Here is an 18,431-nt window from a genome sequence, read left to right as displayed (position 1 = left end):
GCAGGTGATTCGTGCCGCAAAATCGGATTCACGGCTTGCAAACAATAATCTGCCACTTGACATTCAGAAGTTACGATGTCGTGTCCACTATGATGCTCTCCGTTTTGCTCCTCCAATTGAAGCCTTAGGGAAGGTATGTTGTCACATATAGCTTTCACGTTACTGGAGTTAGTATAGAGAAGACCAAGGACCCTATCAGATGCTTTTGACAATACTGGCAAGTGTGTACAGAAGCTGGTGGAAAGGATGAGATCAAGTGGGCCTTATATTGCCCTGCATCTTCGCTATGAAAAGGACATGCTGGCTTTCAGTGGCTGCTCGTATGGCCTCTCAGATCCAGAAACTGAAGAGCTAACTGCAATCAGGTATGTTTTTCCAGGGAATTACTTTTCTCTGCATTTAAGAAATACTGCTGTCATTTGATGAGTGGCCCTTGCTTTTCTCAGTGTGCAAGGAACTCAGTTGCACTTTGTTGACTCTTGAATAGATCTCCCTCCTTATTTCAAATGCCTGTATTTCTCCAGAGAATACACTCCACACTGGAAAGTAAAAATGATCAATTCGACCGAGCAGAGAATGAAAGGGTTTTGCCCTCTTACACCCAAGGAGGTGGGCATCTTTTTACGAGCTCTTGGATATCCTTCTAGTACAAGAATCTACATTGCAGCTGGAGAAATCTATGGTGGCAGCGGTAGCATGGCAGGCCTTCAAGCTCGTTTTCCAAACTTAATGCGCAAAGTAAGCTGCACATATACTACACTTGCCTCTGTCATTGCTGTTCACAATGGCTTAGGGGGCATTTGACATAGTTTCAACTAATACTAAACTGAACAGATACTACAGTTGCCTCTGTCATTGCTGTTATTAAAGGATTGGGGGATATTTGACATAGTTTCAAATAATGGTAAAGTGCATTATGTGTCCATCATGCTGGAATAATAAAAAGTGCTTTTTATCTGCATCTGTGAACAAAGGATTAGGGGACATTTGACATAGTTTTAAATAATGGTAAATTGCTTTATTTGGGCATCATGCTGGAATGATACAAATTAATTTTTAATATTTATCTGCATGTGCTGTCACTATTGCCTCAGGAGTGGGCTCCTTTTATCCATATTTATTGGAACCACGGTACCACTGCTTGAGTGGAAGAGGTGGATGGAGTGGTGCAAATGTTTGTGAGGATGTCATAGTTTTGGGAAAAGGATATGGAAGTCAAACAATAGAACGGTTTCCCCCCCCCAAAAAAAACACATGGCCAGAAAAAGAACTCCTGGATTAAATTAATGATATTCCATACATCTCGTTTGGGAGAGACTGAAATGAAATTGTTTAGACTTCTCAAGCAGTTGTAGCTTGAATGAAGAGATTTTGGACTACTTTTTGATTAGCCTTCTCCTTTAGTGCTAGCCTTCGTCGCTAGCCTTCGTCATGGCTGAGTCTTCCCTTCACCTCCGGAGTGCCGACAAAAACTCAGTACGAAGACTTTGTATAAATGGATGCTCGAGTATGTATGGGTGTGTGGATTTGTATGTGTGAGACCATATTTTTATACTATGGTCTACACCCACTGTTGGGCGCTGATGACGTCAGTGGGGATGTCATAGTAGCTAGTCCCTGCTATGCGTGATGGAGTTTATGGTTTTTAATCTTATGATTGACTATGGTGAGATTGAAACTGCACTATGTTGTGTTTTTAGAGGATAAGTTTGGGAATGTTCCTGGATTCATCTAGGTATATTCCATACATTTGTGAAGGCACTGGAAAAGCTGAAAACTGGCTGTTGTGGTCTGCTTCTCAATGCTCCTGTTTTACACCGAAGGTAACCGTGGGGCAGGCGCTAACAGCTATTGTCAAGGATTGTAAAAGTAGAGGATTCCTTGATCTGTGAAAATTTAGACGGTGCATGCAGCCCACAAACATGGAAAAACACACACGATGCTTTGAGGTACACATCCACAAATTTGAATTTGATGGTGTGCTGTATATTCTTCGTGACGAAAAGGATCGTCCTCAGGGTCCTTTGATCTTGACTATGGATGGTCGAAAGATTCCAAGTGAGTTTAATTTCTTTTTGTTCATACGTTAAGTTGTGTGTGGATGCACCAAGAGATTCCTCAGCTACCCAAGATGGGGAGATGGCTTTATTAGCCTATCAAATTCTCAATGAGTTTTCTGATTGTTTTGGAGATGAGTTGGCTTATGGATGACCTCTAGAAAGAGATGTTCAAGGGAAGAACCTATGAAAGAGATGTTCAAGGGAAGACCGCCTTATAGGTTGAGCTTTAGACAAGAAGCTGAGATGCATAGGCACCTGGAAGAATACCTCATTTGGGGTCAGATCCAACTCAGTTTCTCACCTTTTACTTCACTAGTAATATTGAAGAAAAAGATGGTACCTTTGGTTGTGTATCGCCTACCGGGTCTTGAAGAATATTACTGTTAAACACAAATATCCGATAACAAGTATAGATGATCTGTTGAATGTGTTGCATGGTGTCGTAATTTTAAATAAAATAGATTTAAAATGCGGCTACAATCGTATTAGCATCTGTGCTCAAAATGTGCACAAGAGTTCTTTTAGAAGCACATTTGGTCACTATGAGTGTTTGGTAATGCCATTTGGGCTTACCAATGCTCTAGCTACGTTCGTCATGTTGATGAATGATTACCACACCCGTATATCGGAAAGTTTCTAATACATTTTATTGATGACATAGTCGTTTACAACAAAAGTCTTGTTAGTATTTAAAGCTTGGAACAAGCCAATCTCTACATGAATAAGAAGAAAATCGTACTGTGCATGGTTAAGCTTGCATATCTTGGCTTCTTTATAATTTGTGATGGGGTTGAATTGAATCCAAAGAAGGTGGCTGCCATTTTAGGTGGCCAGTACCTAAGAATGTGATAGCTATATGGTCATTCTTAGAATTTGTGTAGTTTATAGAAGACATATCAAAGCGTATTCTGATATTGCCTTTCTCAGTCAACCTTAGACAAAGCTTTACATTTAGGGAAAGAATCCACAAGAAGTTTTGACGCAATAAAGAGTAGTAGCTCAAGGACCTGTGCTAAGGATTGTTGATCCCCAGAAACCATTTCTCTTAGGAATGAAGGCACGTGGCATTGCGGTAGGAGCGGTTCTATTGCAAGAACGGAGGCATGTTGCCTCTGAAAGCAAGAAGATTTCACTTTCTCAGGAAAATTGTCCAACTCACAAGCAAGAGTTGTATGCCGTGATCCATGCATTGAAAGCATTGGAGATATTATTTATATGATGTAGACTTTTATGTCGATGTTAACGATCATACTCAGAAAGATTTTTGTAAACAAGCTGATTTGAGTGGCCATCAAGCGAGAACACATGCAGAATTAAGTTCTCACTTGTCACATGGTATCGTCTGGTGGCCACTCAAATCAGTGATAAGATCATCGATCAGTGCCACGATAGCTCATGTGCGGGACATCCATGTATTGAAAAGACATACAAGCTTGTAAAGCGTAATCTCTTTTGGCCAAAGATGGAAAATCATATTCGTGAATATATCACACGATGTTTTTCGTGTCAATTGACTGAGGCGGAACGGATGAAGACACGTGGCCTTTTACATCCATGGAATTATCATTAGGTAAGGGAGAGCATTTCCATGGACTTTATAGTTGATCTCCCATAGACACAAGGAGGGTGTGATTCTATCCTTGTGGTGGTTGACCGCTTACTAAGATGGCTTATTCCATTCTGACTAGAGAGTCGCAAGTAGCGGATTTGTTTCTAAGTATCACATTTCGTCTGCATAGATTACTGAAATCCATGAGCGGACGCAATGCAGCCCGCACATTGTGTAGTGAACAAGATGGATGTAGGGGGCCTGGGAAGGGAAGACTTATTTGGTGGTGCCTATCTTGGGACGTCGTAGAGCGAGGTCGCGTACGTGTGCCAAATGTCCGGATTAGTGATGGGGATGGGTGACTTATTCTTAGGAGAGAAACCCCTGTGTAAAAGTGAGATTACCTCCTCAATAAGATCTGATCACCTCATCCATCCTATGCGAAAGGAAAGCTTGTCTCTTCTGGCATGTCAGGCGATGTGACATCTGCTGCGCCTCAACCCTCATAAGGTACCCCAAAGCTTGCTCATGCTTGAGGTGGGATCTCATCTTTTGATACTCATCATCATACCATGGGTTTTGTGGCATCTTCCCAGTGGGGAGATCGAGTCGTGGGAAATCTAGTAGTGGCATCCTAAACCACTGATACGAAAGTGTCTGAGGCATGGGTGAGGTCTGCATCATCTCCAACGGAGGTTGGCAGCTCTTGGGATAGATGGCTTATAAAAACCGTATCAAGGGCATGATCGAAGTGTATTTGGACACGGGTGAAGGCTGGCAGATCTCGTCTTGTAGCTGGCATGGATGTTAAGATGCTGAAAGTCAAATAAGAGTGGTCAGCGCCTAGTTGCGGGGGGGGGGGTGGGAGATCATGTATATGTGACACAAAGCTGGGATCCCAAAGGTAATCCACTGTACTCGTCCCCCATCCATGTGGTAAGCAGGTCAGCTCTATCCATTGTACTCATCACCCATCCATGTGGTAAGCAAGTAAGCCATATGAGAAGACCGTTGTAGATAATCAAATCATGCACTGCTCCCATATCCAGTAGGTGTTTTGGGGCCCATAGATGAGAGCACAATTCCATACAGCCATGTGTATTCTGTTTTGTGCCCTCATCTATGGGCCCGGACACCGTCAACTTCCCCATCTTTCCTTCCTTTCTTCCCTTTAGATTCTCACTTCCAGATGATCACCTTACCATCTCTATATGCAGCCCGTTTCCCTTCGTGCCTTGCTGCCATCACACTTACCATCCCCTCCCTACGGTGTTCTTGTTGTAGGAGTATGGGATCCTCATCCAAGAAAGTCCTGGTTTCCTTCAATGTTACCCTTTTGCTCTCAAGCAAGGCTAGGCATATCTTGTTGAGGCTGGTGAAAATATCGGATTGTGAGCTGTCCCTACTGAGTAAGTTACCAATCTCTGTTGTCCCTATTTATTTGCAGAAGTGCAGAAATGCAAAAATATATGTCTCCTCACATTTGTGTGTATGTTTCCAGCGATCTTCAATAGCACTGGTCTTGTCCCTCTTCCCTTCCTTTCAGTAGTGCATTGTAGAGAGTTGCTGCTGAAACGCAACAAAAGCTCCCTGTTTGCACTTTCTTGATCCGAATCTTGATTTTCTTGATACTTTTGCTGGTCCAGGGTTGGCTGGAGACCCAGGATAGGCGTTTATGCAGCTAGGTCTTTGTGGATTACTTCCTGTTGCCACGCCGTGCCCCCAGGGTGTCCCTTGGTTTGTACACTGTCTATGCTAGCCCTTTGTGTTTGCCCAAATCTGCCGGGGACCCTCCATCCTTGCAACAACTTGTCTAGTGAACCTCCCTGTCCTCCATTCCTTTGTGAACATGCTTCTTGGTAGGTGTTTCTTGGTTGCGTGTACTTCCTGGGTTGTCTGCCTTTATTGTGAATTTTCTGCCAACTTTTTGTCTCCATACCATCTCCTTTTGGTTGCTTCCCACTGTGTGTGAGTGCTGGGTTGTGTGCGTGTGTTTGTAGGCTATTTTGGTCATTTTCTTGTTGCCTTTACTGCTTTATAGTCTGCTGCTCATTTTGCCCTTTATCGTCTTCCTTTTGTGCTTCTGAAGTTCCTTGTCTGTAGTATCTCTTCTTGGGGTTAGGCGTGTTTACGTTGGCGTGAAAGTCTTAGTGCTCCTACATAGGGAGGCATGTGTGCATCTGAGGTTTGAAGGGGGTGCCTTGCATGGCACAAATATCAGCTGCGGCCTATGAATGGTCGGTTTGTGAACACTATGTGGTGTTTGTGTGGATGGAGGTGTGAGCACTGATTGGTGCATGGCGGTGACGAGACGAGTTATAAGGTCTCTCAGACGGGTGTTGGTGATTTCTTCTTGTCTTGCAACAGTCTGGAGAGTTCAAGCAGCCCTCTCTGATGAGAATCGGCCGTGTGCTCTTTACCTATCTGATATATGCAGCTGCTAATATAGAGTTGTTTTCTCTGCATGATTCTGTGATAATTGTGGATATCAGAAAGAGAGAGAGAGAGAGAGAGATTAGGCCTCGCGGACCTATGGGACAAAGTGACACCGAAAGGGAAAAACTCATACAAGCCACAAAGGGCTGAGGCAAAGGGCGCGCTAAGACCCTTTGCTGAGTACTATGCTGAAATAAAAAGAGTTCAATGGGTCAAATTTCATATCATGCAGATGCACTGAGGCTTTGGAGGGTTCTCAGGTTCACCCTTCTCAGATCTTGGCCAGTACTTGGACAGATAACGATACACACTCTGATGGCCATTTGGGCGACCATGCAGGGATCATCTCGAGCAGCCTCCTCCAGGAGAGTTACTTTTCTCAGAGATTGGAGAGACTCTCCCTTCTTTGCTGAGACTTCTATAGGGTTGAGATGGCATTTTCAGCCTCAGCCTTGGTTTCTTTCTACCTCATTCCTCTGAGGTGTTTTTTATTACATGCTTAGCATGGTGTATTTCCACACAGAGCTTGCTCTAGCGGGTTTCTTTCTTACTTAATAGAAGTCTCTTTTTTGGGGGGAAAAAAAATCATATCATGTGCTATAGAAGGCTGAGAACTGGAACTGGAACTGGAAACTCAGAAACTGAAACCGGGCACTGTGGTGTCTCGTCTATGAGTGGTGAAAATATCTCGAATCTGAGTCTGTCTGGCTGTCCCATGCTGCGGTGTTGGAGGAGGGCGTGGTCTCCTTGATCTCTGAGAGTGACCCCTCGTCTTGGGTAGTCCCCCTTGAGGAAAGCTGTGATGGGCGAACCTCAATCGAGTGTGCTTTGGGCGCTCTCCATGTCGTGGATGGCCTCTACAATCCTCTTGGTAATCCAGACTGGCTGCATAGCAGCTAGCTCCTCCTCCACCCCACTGTGTCGCGGAGCTGACTCGAATGCATAAAAATTTGTGACGTGTCGCTATGTGTGGTCAGCCTCTGCATCGTGTGGTGTGATTGTCTCGTGCTGCTCTCTAATCTGTTGTAGCAGGGTCTCCCCATGTGTCGGCGCATCTCAAGCAGATAGAGCCGAATGCAGACCTGGTCATGGAAGTGGATCAATCATGATAGTGGGCTGAAGCCACTCCCGTCTTTATAGAGACAGTGGTATCGTCCCCGGATCTCGTAGTAGGCTAGGCAGATGCAAAGAAAGTGTTCATGTTTCTCAACCACTCCCAGTGTGCATAGCGTGCAAGTCTGCTGCTCTCTAGGTATACGTGCTGCTCTCCTTGTCTCAATCCTGAGTTGATGGGATGAAACCCGCATCTGCCTAATGGCGATCATCAGTGCATGTGAGACTCTTCTGTCCTCGAGATATAGGGGTCTGATGATGAATTCCTCCTCTAAGACATTCTGGAAGTAGTCACGGTAGAACTATGTCTCGGTGGGGAGCTCCTGATCTCCCCTCCCAAGCCCGGGTTGTGTGAAGCTGGAGAAGATCTAACCGTATGATTTGGTTAATCTCATCTCGCGAGATCGACTCAGGGGGTGCATTCAAACTATATTGAAAGGGGGGGAGCGTGTCCATCTGAATCTCGTGTCTGAAAAACCATGTGGATATATGTGCATACCATGTGTCCGTCCCACCCCCAGCTAGTCGTCTGGATGGCTCCAGAGTCAGCCTCGGTAGTCAACAATGAGGTAAGTCCCACATTGTATGGATGAAAGTCATTGTCTGAAAGATGGCATCAATCTGTAGTGGTTTTATGGCGAACTCTACCTGTACTATCTCATGTGGGACTGAGGGCTTGCTCCGAATCATCCTAGATCCCATGGTCACCTGTAGCCGCTCAAATTTCTTCCACACTACTATCGGTAGATCACATCCCTAGAAGGGTGCTGCATACCTGGTAGTCACTCGCACTAGTGTATTGAAAAGCCAGCACTTCGTTGGTGGATCGTGAAAACGTGCTTGGAAACATTGTCTCTCCATTTGGGCCAAAGCACCCCGTTCTTGTGTGTGTCGTGCCTGGGCTGCATGTGTCATAGTGAAAAGTCAGCTCCCAAGTATGTGTAGGACTGCACTATCTCCATTGGCTCGGCTCGATAAGTGAAACTGAGTTGTCGGATTACTGCATGTGAGGTATTGAAGACCATAACCTTGGTCTTCCCAAGGTTGACTGTCAGCTCTCTCTCTCTACATAACACCTCTAGGCCTCCAAGTGTCTCTACAGCCCCTCCACTGAGGATGAGGCCATTAAAGATGATGAGGTCGTGGATTGCCCCCAGCTCAAGCAAATGTCATCCATACCCTGTCACTAGTGAGGCATCTACAAAATGCCTTACTATCCCAAGCTCAGCTACACCTAGTTCCAGGACTATGTGTGGGTCTCTATCATCATCTGAGAAGTCAAGTAGGCCCTCCGGTCTATTTCCAGTCCATGCATTGAAGTCCCCCAGTAGGAGGGTGTCTCCCTGTCTAGAAAACTCTGTGATGTCATCATGGATCGTCTCATATGGGCTGTGTCCATCTGTAGTGACCTCTCGTGCATAGGATGACATGCCTGGAGGAAAATAGCACACCGCAAGAAAGATTGGCCAAGTATTCGGGAGCTGAAATCGTATCCACATGTGTCGTGCATGCTGCTCTTTCCGAACCATAGATATGAGTGGTCTCAATTGTGGGACAGCCACTCCACCGAAGCCTCGGACTTCGCTATCTCTTCTCAACTCTCTTCTGTGAGCTGATTCCCATGTATATCCGGTCACTATAGGCAGCCCTCGCTCCCAACTCTCATGTGTTTCGGTGTAGAAAATTATGTCCCTGTCAGTGTAGGTCTCCATCTATTTCGTCACTTTGTCATGTCATGTGTCTATTAGTGTGGGAGTTATATTGGGACAGAGAGAGTGAAAGTAATTTTGATGCCCACATTGTTTTGGGTTCATGACAATATTTATGCGTGTGTGTGATCCTTGTGAGCTGGATGTAAGAATCTACGATTTTATGCGTATGGGGTTTTTCCAAGCATTAATAGAAATTTATTCTCTTTGCCAAAAAAAAAGCTACATGTGCATTGCATGGGTTGGAGATACATGGAAGAAGGTCAGTGATTGCACAAGCATATGCTGATGATTCCTTCTTCATTCCCAAGAATACTGAAAGAGATCTTTCATGCCTCATCGTGCATTATCTTTAAATGGTTTGGCAGCTGGCGTGCATGTGAATTTCCAAGTTTCTAAGCTTCTTGCGCTCCATGTGAAAGATTGACATCATATTTTATGGCCTGGGGAAATTGTCTTCCCTACACAGCTTGTGTGTCATCTTGGTTATCCTTTGGGGTGGACAGTTAGTAATTGCTGCAAACAAATGGGTTGGGTGCTTAACAAGTTGAAAAAGAAATTGAAGTATTGGAAGTTACACGTCCGTTTTGGCATAGTTCAATCAATTTTAGTTGTCTACATACAATTTTATTTGCCCCTCATGATGTTTGCTAAGCAAGATATCTCAAGTTTCACGTCCACTATCATGAATCTTTTCTGACAATCACATCAAACGTTGCCGCCAAAGATTGCAGGGTGATCAGCCATGGGAGTACATGACAACATTTGCTTTTGCATTTGTCATTTGGTCAGTGGTAGATTACTCAATGGGATTTTCGCTAGGGTTACATTGAATTAGGATGAAGGGATGCCCTTTTGTCGCTCACTTTTTTTTTTGACTAGAAGTACATCCTCTCGCATCTTAAATGGAATGCCAGGGATTCTCTTGCTGGAAACTCTTTATGTGCGGAATGCCTTCATTGGTCAAAGGTGCTTGCACTGTAGGAGGCCCGTCGCTCTTACCTTATGTGGTCCAAGAGCATATGGATTGTAGGGGATGTACTTAATGATGCCGGTATGATATTATCTTTTCTTGCGGCAGTCAAACTGTTTGGTTTGGGACATCATTATAGACCACTACGGCACTATCGGTGTAGATGCTTCATGACTTTTAACCGGTGCTCGTCTTAAGATTCTGAACTATCTTAAAGATTGGGCCTTCGATCAAATGACCATGCTTGTCGTTCAGTGCTCTTAGCTGATGTCACAGTTGCATTGTTGTATAAGGTTTGGCTGCCTTCTCCTTGGGTTTTTGTTCATGTAAATTGCATCTGGCCCACGGCACATGTGTGGAAGAAAAGATTGCAGCAAATTTGGTTGCAAACTCCCTCTTCGTCAACATATTTTCTCATAGTGAGTTTTGCTTGGGGTTCTTCCATTTGGATAGATCTTGGTTGTCGCCGACATATTACTCCAACTACTTATCACCAATGTCTATCCTTGTGGGAGTCTATGCCTCATCTATTCAGCATTGCTTTGATTCTCGAGATTTCTTGTTCTTGCTACAGCAGCGTCTTCAGGCCCATTCCACTATTGCTTGCTTTGCCAAGCTGTTCTGGCTGTTTGGGGTTCATCCTACCAGGGTATGATCTTTTCTTTGATTGGGCTCTTTATTGGGCACTATGGACCCCATGGAAGGACTAAAACCATAGGGTCTTTGGTGATTCGCCATTGGTTGAGTATCACTCTTTCTGTGCTTCTCTTCCACAATCCTTAGTCGACTACTTGCATTTGCCAGATCTTGATTATTTTGCTTTTTTGTCATATAATGAAATTTTCTAATGTTTTTGCTTGCATGCCTCTCTCTTGGGGACTTTTCTTTGTAATTTAATGACAAATGTTGTTCACAAAAAAAAAGAATAATGTGTGTGTTACATGTGCACACGCGCGCGTGTGTGTGTTTATTAGTTCTTCCTTGCATCCTTAAGGCAATCATTGTATGATTGTCTACATGTGGGGGATATAGATTATCCTACCTTATTGTCATATAATGATAACTTTTGAGAACTTGTAATTGGTTGTCCCTTTTCGTGTGACTATTCTTTGCAATATGATGACAAATGAATTTCACCAAAAAATGTTTGTGTATGTGTGTGTGTGTGTGCAGCCTCTTTCACAACATCAGAGCCATATTGATATTGATTATGCATGGGATGCTTTTGTTGCTAGAATGCAAGCAGTCATTCGTGACTATGCTAAATACTACATGAAAAGCTTAAGGGACACTATTGCTTGGGCCAAAAACACTTGCCAAACATTCATTGAGCTTAGTCATTTTCGGCCTTTGTCTTCGGAAGAAAACATATTCTTATGCTAGGCTAAACATTGTCTGAAATGTAATGATCATAGAGAAATTTCTAAATGGGAGACTGTTGGCTATTGGAAGCTCAAAAATGGAGGTTAGAGGGAGAAAAACAAGATGATGTAATAAATTGCTGCAATACTGTGTGTGGAGGCTCAAGAGAGAGCCAACATAACAAAACGCTAGGGCTAAATGCCCTAACTTGACTAAGTGTCCTAACTGACCTAGGTGGTACATGTACTAACTGTACCAATAGTCCTAACTGACTATAACTAGGACTACAAGACACATACCAAGGAATAAGTGGCACCTATGGATAGCCCATAGAATGACCTACAAACCCCCCTCCATGGTATGGGCTGAAGTGCCCTGGACATGGCTCAGGATAGCTGAATATCTAATGTCATGGTTGCACATGTTCATCCTGTAGGGATATAGCAAACTATGACTGTACAGAGTACAACAGATCAAGTTACAAAAGGTACTAAGTTTAAAGCTTGCCGAAAAGCCTCAAACTTAGGTCAAGGTAGAGGCTTTGTAAATAGATTTGCCAAGTTGTCTTCAGTGGGAACATAAGACCACTAAATATCACCTGATGATAATCGCTCTCTGACATAGTGATAGTGAATCTCAATATGCTTTGTGCGAGCACGGATCATAGGATTCTGTGTAACAGCCAAAGCACTCTGACGATCAGTGAAGATGACGGTAGGAGCAATCTTACATGCATAAAGATCCGCAAGTAGCTTCCGAAGCCAAACACACTCCACTGTAGCTGTGAAAGCTGCTCCGTACTCAGCTTCACAGCTAGAAGTAACAAATGTACTCTGCTTCTGGCTGAACCAAGAAACGCATGAAGTACTAAGCATGAAACAATTGCCGCTATGTGACACAAGAGTGTCCGAACAACCAGCCCAATCACTATCAGTGAATCCATGCATGACAAGTGAAGTATCAGCCCCATAGAGAAGGCCTAAATGCTGACTGCCTTTGAGATATTTGAAGACACGTTTCACAGCATGCCAATGGTGCATAGATGGGCTGTGCATATATCTGCTCAACTGTGAGACAACATACTATAGTTCAGGTCTCGTATGGCATAGGTAAATCAACCAACCAACTGCTGTTGATACAGAGTGACATCGCATGTACCGCTGCCTTCCTCGGAAGAGAAGTGAAAACCAGGCTTTAATGGTGTGTATACGGGCTTGCAATCCTCAAATTAAAAACGCTGCAAAAGCTGTCCAATGTACTTGGATTGTGACATCAAAATGCCCCTCTCATTGCTAGCAAATTGGATGTCCAGATAGTAGTGCAAAAGACCAAGATCCGACATAGCAAATGTCTTCTGCAAATCAAGCTTAAAATCTACAATTTGCTTAGCATTTGTCCCAGTCACAAGCATGTCATCCACATAAAGGACTAAAATCAGCAAATCGGTCCCATGCTTGCAGATGTAAAGAGTAGCCTCTGTAGGGCTGTTCTGATAGCCAAGTATGAGCAAATGAGTATGAATCCTGGAATACCAAGCCCAAGGTGCCTACTTCAATACATAGAGGGATTTTTTCAAGCGGCATACATTTCTTTCAAAACCTTCAACCTCAAAGCCAGGAGGTTGGGAAACATAGACCTCTTCCTGTGAATGCCCATGAAGGAAAGTTGTCTTGATATCAAGCTGATGGACCTCCAAATGAAAGTGGGCAGCAAAGGCAATAACAATGCAAATAGTAGTGATCCTGGAAGTGGGAGCAAAAGTCTCTTCAAAGTCAATGCCTTGCTGTTGAGCATAGCCCTTAGCAACAAGACGGGCTTGGTAACGGTCTACTGAACCATCAGCTTTCTGTTTAATTTTGTAAACCCACTTAGTTCCAATGGCATTCTAACCAGAAGGCAAATCACACAACTCCCAAGTGTTATTCTGATGGATAGATCCAATTCAGCTTGCATGGTCTTCAACCAGCAATGATTCTGAAAGGCATCTTGATGACTAAAGGCTCTTCATTGCATGCGGTAGCAACCAATGCATAAGCAACAAAACTAGCATGCTCTTTCCGGATAGCTGGCAGAGGAGTATCTTGTTTGCTGTCTTTTAATGTGTCAAGGAGCCAACAGGGGACCTTTTTGGGCTCCTGGATTTCAGCTCTTTCTTGGTCAAGAGCTATGTGCAAATGATCCTGATCAATGAGAGGCATATCAAGCTGAATATCTGGCTGAATATCTGGCTGCACATGTGGCTGCAAATGACCAACAGATGGAGGAGGTACAACCTCAGATGGAACATCATCGTGAGCATTGGATGGAAACAAAGGCATCAAGTTGTCAAAAATATTTGGGCCATCAACAATGGGCTGTTTTTTATAGTCCAACAAAGACAGTGTGGTAGATTCATCAAACACAACATCCCGACTGACAAAACACTTGCCCGTGCGGGGCTGATAGAGCTTATAGCCCTTGCTTTCTGAGCTATACCCAATAAAAATGCACTTGACAACTTTATCATCCAACTTGGTGCGTGTCTGTGAAGGCACTTGACCGTAGGCCAAGCATCCAAAAGTCCTCACGTGAGAAATGCGAGGCTTACGGCCTGTCCAAGCCTCATAAGGTGTGATAGTCTGCAATGCCTTTGTGGGACATCTGTTCAAAATGTAATTAGCACATGACAGCATCCAACCATAACTTGTTAGACAAATGTTTGCCTTTCAACATGCAGCTGGCCATCTCCATCACTAACCCATTCTTCCGTTCAGCCACGGGATTCTATTGAGGACTATAAGGCACTGTGCATCAATGATGTATGCTACGTGGAGCCAAAAAAACAGCAAACTCTTTTGACATGTATTCACCCCCCCTGTCTGTATTAAGGTGAGCAATGTGCAGCGCACTCTCATTCTCAGCCAAGGCAATAAAATGCTTGAAGCATGGAGAAACTTCAGATTTGGATTTCAAGGCGAAAATCCAAGTGTACGTGATGAAGTTATCAATAAAAGTGATAAAATAATAGAATCCCCTAAGAGCTGCAACCCTCATGGGTCCACAAACATCACTATGAACCAAATAGAGCTTGCGTGAGGCACCAACTCTCCCATCCTTGGGAAACACAGCATGGTGCACCTTACCAAGCAAGCATGGTTCACAAACATGCTTTGAAAGCATATGCATTTTGGGAAGATCAACAACCATACCATCCTCATATAACTTCACCAAAGCTCCAACGTTGAGGTGTCCAAACCTCTCATGCCACAAATGTGTATCTGCCATGGAAGAATCAAGAGCAAAGGCATGTGCATCTGCAAGTGCAGCATCATCCAAACACCTGTCATATGCATGAGGTCTTAAAGACCTCTAGTCAATGTGCCAGTCAAGACCATCGTAAAGGCATGTGTAGCATCATACACTACACACCTAACACCATAAAAAGAAGTTGAAAGCCACATGTAGCTATGGCTGAAATAGAAATGAGGTTCTTGCGAATGCCAAGAACATAAAGCACATTCTCTAAAGTAACAATACCACCAGAGTGCCTATTCTTGAGATCTTTGATCGTTTCAAATACCAGGTGCTTCAATTAGATAATAATGTGCGCCTTGTATTGCCGTTGGCAAATATTACGGTTACATCTGTGCGTTCTCCCTGGGCAGCTCCACATGTCAATCACATTTGGTCCATGGCACGTTGACGTCGCTGGTGGAGGAAACAATTGCAGCATATTTGGGTCTCCAAAGCTTCCGCTACGGCAAAAGGTTTTTTAGCGGGCTTTGCTTGGGGTGCTTCGTGTTGGAAAGCTTTTGGCTCGTTGTCGTATTGCCCACTTGTCGACGTTGTTTCTCTTTGTGGGAGTTTGTCTCTCATTTGTTCTAGCATTGCCCTATATCTAGTTACTTCTTCACTTGCAGCTAAGGCTTCAGGCTCATTTTTCGATTGCTTGTTTTGGCAAACTTTTTTGGTTGTTTGGCTTTCATCCTCAGAGGCGAGGATATGATTTTTTCTTTTATTGGGTTCACTAATGGGCACCCTGGACCCAATGGAAGGACCACAATCATCGGGTCTTTGGTGATCCCCCCCTTGTTATGTATCACTACTTCTGGGCTTCTCTCAGGGAATCATTTCATGATTGTCTTCACGCGCGGAAACTTGACCATCCTGCCTCCTTTGTTGTACTTGGCTGTCCCTTTCTTTGGGATTGCTTTTTGTAATATAATGACAAATAGCTTTCACCCAAAAAAAAAAAAGTGTGTGCAGGCACTCATGCAAAAATATAAAGAAATAAACCTGGACAATAATAAGAAGAAAATACAGTAATATAGATAGAGATGTATGCATGTATGATATATAATGCAACTCTTAGCCTGCTTTTGTGCTTTTCGACTTTTAAGAAGCTTCTCCAGTTGCATCCTTAACAACGTTGCCATGTGGAACACCTTCAGCCCCCTTCTGTAGTTTTAGATATTGAGGAAGCTTGTCATTTGATGTATCGCTCCGTATAACACCATTTCTATGCTGCGCTGAAGATTTGATTTTTGAAAAGTTTGGAACAAATTATAAGCTCATGGTTCTTGGTCTTGTCCTGCTTGTGCTCCATTTTCACTACTGCTTCTTTGTTCACATGGGTATGACTGTTCACCCAAATGCTCCACTTTTGATACTTCTGTGCTTTCCTTCCACAGTATTTGGAGTATTTGGATTGACCTTATTGGGATCGCCAGGCCTCATGCTCGTGTTTAATTTGACCATGACTGGTCTCCCCTTTGTCCTGTTCATGGGCCTCTTGTCTCTTCCTCTCTTTGCTTGCTGCCTGTTCTCAAGTGTGGGGCTGGTTAGTCCTTTTTCTCTGTAAGGGTGTGGAGTTGTTGCCTTTTCAAATTATTCTAATATAAAAAATTCCTTAAATTTGAACAGTCTTTTCTCTGTGATTTTGGCATGATCCATTTCTAGCTATCACTAGGGGTTTTAGTCACTTTCAGTTACAGCCTGGAAAGAAAGCATGTTTGGATACTTTGGTAGAAATGACTAAATTTGTATTGCAGAGAGAGCTTGATTGGACGCTTCGATAGGAATAATTAGAATGCATCATGCGTTCATGACTGTGTAGTGGGATATAAAAGAACTCCATGACACTGTATGCTTTGTGGTTATTTTTGGGCTGGCATGGTAGCAAAATTTTCTTTACTGTCTTTCATAGAAAAAGTGTGAAGGATTGTGGATTCTTCAGCTCACATTCTGATTACTGATTTTCTTTTTTTTCTCTCAAAAACCAGGAAACTATAGCGACTCCAGAGGAGCTTGCACCATTTACACATCATGCATCTCAGATGGCTGCCCTAGACTACATTGTTTCAGTGGAGAGTGATGTGTTTGTTCCATCTTACTCTGGAAACATGGCTCGTGCAGTGGAGGGCCATCGGCGCTTCTTAGGCCACCGGAAAACTATTTCCCCAGACAGGTAGCAGCATAAATTATGTTCATTGTCAGTGTAATTGCCAGCCTCCTTACTGCATGACGCGGTTTGGCTGCTTTGACTTTAAGTCGGTGAATCTGACAGGAGACAGCTGGTCCCCTTATTTGACGAGCTTGACCAAGGAACAATAAATGAAGGCTTTGAACTTTCAGCAATTGTCACCAAGATACACAGCAAACGGTAATGTGGTCCACTCCACAACAGAATCTGGATGTTTTCTAATGCAAGTGCTGACAGGCTTTCTTGTGGATGTTTAGAATGTCTAGGCTGATCCCAGAGGCTAGATTTCATCCTGGTCAGAGTCTGCAAGGTATTTGTGGATTCTATATGTAGATTTTATCCTAATCAGAGTCTGCAAGATATTTGTGGATTCTATATCCTGTGATAAGAGCTGATAGTTTCCAGTCATCTCTAGTAATGGGTTCTCTTTACAAATGATGCAATCACAACTACAAGATCGGTAGTCCGGCACAGACTAAAAGAATGGGAGATTACGGATTTCCATATTAGCTGATATTTAACTCTGTAGAAAGCATGTGTGCTGCTTCTTTTGTGTGTGTATGTATAGATAAACTACCGTGTAATATAAAAAGCAACTAAATCTTCACTAAAAAAAGTGTGTATGTATAGACACATTCTCAAAGGGTCATGGCCAAAACATAACACTCAAATGTTAGAATCTATGAAGTTAACAGTCCTGTTGTTTGCGACAGTGAGCTTATTTTTCCCTAATGCCTTACATGTTCAGACAAGGAGCACCCAGGAAGAGGAAAGGTCCATTGCCAGGCAGCAAAGGGCGGGACCGGTTCAGAACCGAGGAAGCCTTCTATACAAATCCTCTGCCGGACTGCTTGTGCCAGAAACATAGTACAACTGATGTAGGTAATCTATTGAATCGGAATGCAAAAAGAAACACTTATGGCCCCGTCAGAAGTGAAACCTCAACGGAAAAGATTCAAGTCTCTGCACATGTGCAATAAAAAGCAAATGGAAATATTTGGTTGTGTTAGAAGCCGAATGGCCACGATCTTTCACACTTGCCATTGAACTTATGCTGCTAAACCTTATTTTCTTGGCTGTACCCACATTCATTCATTCTTCAGTGGAAAAGCTTCGAGTCTTTGCACATGTGCAATAGAAAACAAATGGAAACATTTGGTGGTGTTGCAAGCCCAAGGCTAAGAAATGATCTTGTATGTTTGCCATTGAAGCTACGGTGGTAAACTCTGTATTTTCTAGGCTGTACCTCATTCATTCATTCTTTCAGCACATGTAATAATAGCTTTCTATTGTCTTTGGAAAACATAAGCAAGTTTGCAGAAACAGTTGTCTTCTTTTCTTGATAATTTTTTGAAGTATGTTGCCAGATATAGCTTTGTGACCATCTATTTGCTTGGGTGTACAAACAGTCATTGATCTTCAAAAGAACCTAATTCATGTTATGAGTGTCAGGGTTTGGAGGGGTCTGCCTTGCTGCCTACAAAAGAGATTGCAATGAGGATGAGATTGGAGTTGGGGTTGGTCTATGCACTGATGTGTGTGTGTGTGTGTGTGTGTGAGAGAGAGAGAGAGAGGAGGGGGGCTATAGCTCATAACAATTATTTGTGATAGTAAAATAGGGAGACTTCTTTGTAGATACATTCTTTGATTTGGTGTTGTAGAGCACAAGAGTGTTGATGCTTTGATCTGAGGCAAGATAAATATTTTCTCATGCGCCATGAGCATAAATTTTAGCATCTTTTACATACTGAATTCTGGATGGAAGTAT

At 43.3% G+C, this 18,431-nt stretch overlaps 1 protein-coding gene across 4 annotated transcripts in view; it reads left to right on the top strand.

The window, feature by feature from the left end:
- The window catches only part of LOC147892284 (O-fucosyltransferase 38-like), a 42,281-nt gene extending 24,343 nt beyond the window's left edge, over positions 1-17,938 (top strand). For 3 of the 4 annotated variants that reach the window (XM_087387889.1, XM_087387888.1, XM_087387892.1), the window contains 6 exons: positions 5-133; positions 223-365; positions 525-738; positions 16,464-16,648; positions 16,748-16,843; positions 17,412-17,938. In XM_087387889.1, the coding sequence (XP_087244015.1) occupies positions 5-133; positions 223-365; positions 525-738; positions 16,464-16,648; positions 16,748-16,843; positions 17,412-17,643 (999 nt within the window). In that variant the 3' untranslated portion in view covers positions 17,644-17,938. The remainder of the gene's footprint in view (positions 1-4; positions 134-222; positions 366-524; positions 739-16,463; positions 16,649-16,747; positions 16,844-17,411) is intronic. The other variant, XM_087387890.1, reaches the window with a different exon arrangement.
- Positions 17,939-18,431: the final 493 nt, after the last annotated feature.

Source organism: Dipteris shenzhenensis, chromosome 17, assembly GCF_047967505.1.
Source record: "Dipteris shenzhenensis isolate YYH24624 ecotype China chromosome 17, Dip_SZ_1.0, whole genome shotgun sequence".
Classification (NCBI taxonomy): domain Eukaryota; kingdom Viridiplantae; phylum Streptophyta; class Polypodiopsida; order Gleicheniales; family Dipteridaceae; genus Dipteris; species Dipteris shenzhenensis.
Note: the sequence above shows the minus strand (reverse complement) of the source record. Positions and strands in the feature narration are given on the sequence as shown.